This window comes from Zeus faber, assembly GCF_960531495.2.
Source record: "Zeus faber genome assembly, chromosome: 16".
In the NCBI taxonomy this organism is placed as follows: domain Eukaryota; kingdom Metazoa; phylum Chordata; class Actinopteri; order Zeiformes; family Zeidae; genus Zeus; species Zeus faber.
Genome location: NC_137202.1, coordinates 27,984,269 through 27,990,511, shown reverse-complemented (window position 1 = coordinate 27,990,511; position 6,243 = coordinate 27,984,269). Strand labels below are relative to the sequence as shown.

The 6,243-nt window shown below is 48.8% G+C and overlaps 1 protein-coding gene across 2 annotated transcripts in view; it reads right to left on the bottom strand.

Moving 5' to 3' along the window:
* The window catches only part of itga9 (integrin, alpha 9), a 56,628-nt gene that overhangs the window by 41,521 nt on the left and 8,864 nt on the right, over positions 1–6,243 (bottom strand). For both annotated transcript variants that reach the window (XM_080016775.1, XM_080016776.1), the window contains exons 6-13: positions 5,373–5,502; positions 5,192–5,277; positions 5,049–5,111; positions 3,420–3,557; positions 3,197–3,302; positions 1,150–1,244; positions 288–378; positions 131–176 (exon numbers count right to left, since the gene is read on the bottom strand). In XM_080016775.1, coding sequence (XP_079872901.1) covers positions 131–176; positions 288–378; positions 1,150–1,244; positions 3,197–3,302; positions 3,420–3,557; positions 5,049–5,111; positions 5,192–5,277; positions 5,373–5,502 — 755 coding nt within the window. The remainder of the gene's footprint in view (positions 1–130; positions 177–287; positions 379–1,149; positions 1,245–3,196; positions 3,303–3,419; positions 3,558–5,048; positions 5,112–5,191; positions 5,278–5,372; positions 5,503–6,243) is intronic.

Genomic DNA, 6,243 nt, shown 5'->3' with positions numbered 1-6,243 from the left:
TGGAGTTGTATTTTTATTTTTCAATCAAGTGAAATGTTTTCAACCCACTGGCAGATCATTGTTATTGATTCAAGCATTTTTGGGTGTATTTTCGGACATGGATCCCCAGTTGGTCCCGCCCCTCTCTCACCTCATTAGAACCACGCTGTCGGCCATGAAAGCTCCGATCGTGACGTCTGCGGCGGAAAACACAAATGGGAAGAAGCGTGAAAAAGGGGGAAACCGGGAGGGATCCTTCCCTCAGTCTGGTCCCCCGCACGGCGCAGCTTTTCGGTTCCTCTCCTCACCTGCGTATCCGTTGCCGTCCATGTCGACGCCCCCGGAGATGGACTGGCCGAACATCCTGAGGCCGCTCTGCACCCCGCGCCCCGACACGCGCTGTGACACAAGAGGGTTTCAACCACAAGTCACACCTCGTGCAAGAGCTTCCACCGAGCGTTTTCACCTCCCGCCCGGCGTGTGTCCACACGCGCGGCCAAACGTGTTTTACGTGGCCGCGTCTTTCCAAACGGACGGACGGCACAGCGGTCGCCTGTGGTCGCCCTGATCTGGGCTCTGGGGAACGGGAGCCGCCCGACCCCGGCGCCGCGAAAGCAAAACCGAGAGCACTTCCTGTGGCGACTCCATCAGAGCGGAGGTACGGGCGTGGCGAGGGACTCGAGCGAGGGGGAGGAGCTAACGGAAGCACCTCCCCCCGTCGAGCTGTGGGTTGGGCTGAGGTTCTTCATGGAATCCAGGAAATAACTGTATAATCGAGGGATAATGATCCCATATAATCATAATATATATTTAAATACTACGAGTGATTTAAAGGGGAAACAGGAATGAACAGAATTTAAACATATTTAACTTATTCATTTGTCTTGTTTTCATCATAAATATCTCAAAGTCAAACTTGTTTGTTTTTTTACAGTTTGAACTTTGTTAAACCATATTTTGAAAAGGTCTTCAGATGCCTGATTATTACATTTTTTGGTTTTTAAACATCCCAGATGTTTGTGTCCCAAATCTGGCAACCGCTGTGCTGAGCCCTTATTTCTCACTGTTGTCTGATGACTGTTACGTAACGTTAGCGTTCTAGTGGAGACCAGGAAGAGAACATGATGTCACCTCTGTGTGTTGTGAAATATCACTGCGGTGTTCACTCACCATGGAGTACTTGGTGACCACGCCCTCGGCGTCTCCGTGGTAGATGTACACCGCTCCGGCGTTGTCGTCCTCCTTAGGAGCGCCCACCGCCACGTCTGAGGACGAAGGACAGGGATGAAAGGGGCGGGTCCTCTGCAGGCGAGCGGACGGGGGATCTGGGGCTGGATAGCAAGGCCTCTGACGAAATCTTTGCAAAATCATTCCATTCGACAATCACGTGTTTCCATCCAAATTTAAACCGGTTTGGGAAACGTTGCAATGAACTGAGCGCATTTCATCATCTGATGTGAGGAAAATCTTGAATTTTCTGCTCCACTGCTCAATGTCAATAAACGTTATCACACAGTAATAAGTTAATATAGTGGCATCAAAAAACAAAAAAGACCATTCGCTTGTCAGCGGCAATTATTCTTATGACAATTCACCGTCAACCAAACGATTATGATCGTGGCAGCCCTCGAGCCAACAACACAAGCGTGAAAGAAATAAACGAAATGGGAGAACGATAAAGCTTTCATTGCGCGCTGGCCGGCTCCCAGGACCCCGCTCTGCAGGCGTGTCGCCCGCCGTGTTATCAGGCGTAAAACAGGGTGAGACCCCCCCAGCCCGGAGGACATTAAAACACCATATTCACACTTTCCATTCTGAGTCACTTCCTCGCACAGCGAGGGGCTCAAACCCCGACGGAGCTTTGTTCTGATCTCACAATAGCAGAAATATCAAACACTCGGGGCTCGGGATCAGCGCCGCGGAGATCAAGGTCACGAAGGGTCGACACCGAATCCGCCGAGAAAGGAGCGCGGAGGAACAAGCCCCCTGTCAGAAGATCCCTCCACACAGCCACCTGTGCTTTACCGCGCTGCAAAGGCTGTTCTACTTTGTGGCTCCAAAACCTGGAAAACCACAACAAACAATCATCAATAAAGGGATTCTTGGAGGCTGTGATTAACCGCCTCCGGCACTGAGGATGCGGTCGAGCGACAAAACAACCAAAGTACAAGCGGACAAACCTGAAGCGAACCAACCATCAAACGAAAAGCAGGAAGTGGAGACGCACGGACGTGCACTCAGAAAGGAACCAGGCGACAGGAGATGGGATCTGGACTCAGAGCCACAAGGAGAGAGGGAGGGAGAGCAGATCGACAAGATGGAGGACCTCTGCCCACCCTCCAGAGTCAAGTCTTCTTAGTTCTGAGATGTTGTGTCACGTTCTGTGTCATCATCTGTTGTAAAGTCTTATTTAATTAAGTTAACTGCTGTTGTGCTAGCGTAGCGTGGGTTAGCATCCCAGAGGGATTCCGTCTCCAAGCTGTAAAGCTGATGAGTTACAGCTTCCAGTCCGCTCTCTGAGCTCGCAGGCCCCGCTGCAGGCCTCTCTGCGGGCCCCAGTGCAAGCCCTGTTGCGGGCACCAATGCAGGGCTCGCTACAGGCCCTAATGCAGGCCCCGCTGCGGGCCCCGCTGCAGACGGGCCAGGAAAACCCCCAGAATAAATGATCATTTCTCCGTATGGGGAAATTGGCGAGGTGTTCTGAAGACCCCTCCACGGCAGGAAAATCACAACAAAACAACAAAATGTCCAAAGGAGGAAAGCGATGAAGCTCCAGAGCAGCTTGGACAGACTCCTCCAGGCCTGAGGTGGAGAACAGAACCTGTTGCTTTGTAAGGAAACTAAGATGTTTCCGAATAATTAAGATTCAGTCCTGCAGGGCTTTAAATTGAACATAAATCTCTGACCAACACAGAATAAAGATCCTCGAGGTGTCAAACGACGTTTAACGACCCCAAGCTCCCACCTCCACCCGTGCATCCACCCTGGGTGAAGCTGGATGATGGAACAAACCCGTCCCTCCAAACAAATGGTTACATTTGCCGTGACTTTCTGTCTAAAATCATCATCAAATGTGCTCATTTTTTGTTATTAGTGGAAAAATTGTTACTCAGCATTTTATCAGAGCCATAACAGAAATGTAGCGTTTGTCCCCAAAGCGTAGGAAAGCAGTGGATGAGTGAACAACAATAATAATAATAATTAGAATGAGACTGACCTTGGTAACCGTCGTCGTCGATGTCTCCGATGGCAGCGATGCTTTCTCCAAAGTTAGCGTTGTAGGTGTTTTCTCCGTTTAAGACTCCGCCCTCCTCCATCACGCCCTGAAACCCCACAGGACACTTGATACACACTGACCCCGTCACCATTCCTCAACCAATGCTCCGTCCCAGCGCCATGTTCCTGTTGCGACCTCACACTCTCCGGCGGTGTCGACTCACGTTTCCCCGGCTGAGGAACACCGTCACCTGGCCCTCGTCCCGCAGCACGCTGTGCATGGGGGCCCCCACCAGCAGGTCCGACAGCCCGTCCCCGTTCAGGTCCACGGCGCACAGCGAAGACCCGAAGTAGGAGCCCATCTGGAGACGGAGGGGCCGGGGTCAGAACACACCACCACACGGGTCGAATGGCCCCCGCAGGGCCCTCTCAGGACCCCCTGGCCCCTCTAAAGACCCCCTGTCTGCTCTCAGCGCCCCTCTGTGTCCTATCAGGACCCCCTGGCCCCTCTAAAGACCCCCTGTCTCCTCATGTGCACTTAACCACCCACCATTCAGACTTACAACCAGTTCTCTGACCAGTCTGTATTGTACACTGTGTAAAATACCAAGCATCTCATCACCCTTTATACACTATGTACACTATATACACTGTATACACTATTATATACACTATATATACTACAGTATATATAGTACAAACACTATTATATACACTATATATACTATATACACTATATATACAATACACACTATATATACTATATACACTGTATACACTATTATATGCACTATATATACTACAGTGTATATATAGTATATACACTATTACATACAGTATATACATTATATGTACTATGTACATTATAGATATTATGTTCACTATACATTCTATATACTGCACACTGTATACATCTCATCTCATCACCGTTCTCAGTCTCGTTCCTGCAGTCAGTCAGTATTCACTACACTAGCTTTCGCAATCGCCACGCCCCGTTACCGTGAAATAACACTATATATACTATATATAGACCAGCCACGCCCCCTTACCGTGAAATAACACTATATACACTATATTGTATATACCAGCCACGCCCCCTTACCGTGAAATAACACTATATACACTATATTGTATATACCAGCCACGCCCCCTTTCCCTGAAATAACACTATATATACTATATATATACCAGCCACGCCCCCTTACCGTGAAATAACACTATATACACTATACTCTATATACCAGCCACGCCCCCTTTCCCTGAAATAACACTATATATACTATATATATACCAGCCACGCCCCCTTACCGTGAAATAACACTATATACAGTATACTGTATATACCAGCCACGCCCCCTTTCCCTGAAATAACACTATATATACTATATATGTATACCAGCCACGCCCCCTTACCGTGAAATAACACTATATACACTATACTGTATATACCAGCCACGCCCCCTTTCCCTGAAATAACACAATATATACCACATATACCAGCCACACCCCTGAAATAACACAGGTTCTCGCTTATCGACCAATTGGCTTAACAACCTGGTCCTCGGAACTGAACTCAGTCGTTAAGTGAGGGGAACCTGTATTTCTAAGTCTGACTCTTGTTTTAATTTACTGGGAACTAAAAGCATGAGCATCATCTCGCTGCGTGCTCTGGTGTTTGGCAGCGTCTCTCCCTGCTCTCCCAGTCTCGGTTGCTCTAAACACAAGTAAACAGAGCGCTTCGCAGGACAAGGCAATTAAGGGGAAACGTCAGCGGTTTCCTCAACGACTTCCACTGCAGGAGGTTGAGAACCCAGGCTGGTTGTGCTGTGAACGCAGCAGATAAGGCCTCCTACCATTGTCCCTGAGGCTTGGAAACTCTTCACCAAAGATCCACCGTCCAGTTTGAAGACATAAACCTAAAAAAGAACACAAATCGCTTCTTAGAACGCAGCACAAACGTGTTCAACGCTGACGTAAAAATGGCGCTTCCTCCGACCTTTCCTCTGTCGCCGTGCCGCGGTGCCCCGGCGGCGATGTCCACGACCCCCGGAGACGAGAAATGTCCCGCCGCCACGGCGTAACCTGCGGACCGAGACAGGGGGGGGTCAAAGCTCTGGTTCTGGGAGCAGCGGGGGGGAGGGGTTTTGGGCGTACGGCGGCCATGTTGCGTGTCTCACCTAGGTAGCTGTAGCGGCGGGAGTCCACCTCGCCCTTGTTGAGGCTGTAGGAGCCGTTGGACGACAGGTTGAACACCTTGACCGTCCCCGTCCAGTAGTAGGAGCCCGGGGCCCCCATCACCACCAGCTCCTGCAACCAGAACCAGGCTCCAGGTAAGACGCCTCAGATTCTATAAAAAACTCATATGGTACTATCCTTACTGGGAGATTATTTGGGATCAATACCTTGATGTCGATATAGCAATTTAAGACATTTGAATACTTTTTAAGACTCTGCAGTCGTAGCCCTGGATTTTCTGGGGTTGACTTTTGGTCCTTTCATAAGATATCTGACCAGAGAAAACTAACCACTTGTAACGTAGATATTCTGGCCATAGATAAGAACAAAGAACAGTACTGTAACGCTCCCTAAAGACGTTGAACAAAACACCAGGTTCCTAGAAGCACAGTCCTAGAGCAGATCTGCTCTGAGATCACGATATCAACATCATATCGACATCATACCAACATCATATCGACATCATATCGACATCATACCGACATCATACCGACATCATACCGACATCATACCGACATCATATCGACATCATACCGACATCATACCGACATCATACCGACATCATATCGACATCATACCGACATCATACCGACATCATACCGACATCATATCGACATCATACCGACATCATACCGACATCATATCGACATCATACCGACATCATACCGACATCATACCGACATCATATCGACATCATATCGACATCATACCGACATCATATCGACATCATACCGACATCATATCGACATCATACCGACATCATATCGACATCATATCGACATCATACCGACATCATATCGACATCATATCGAC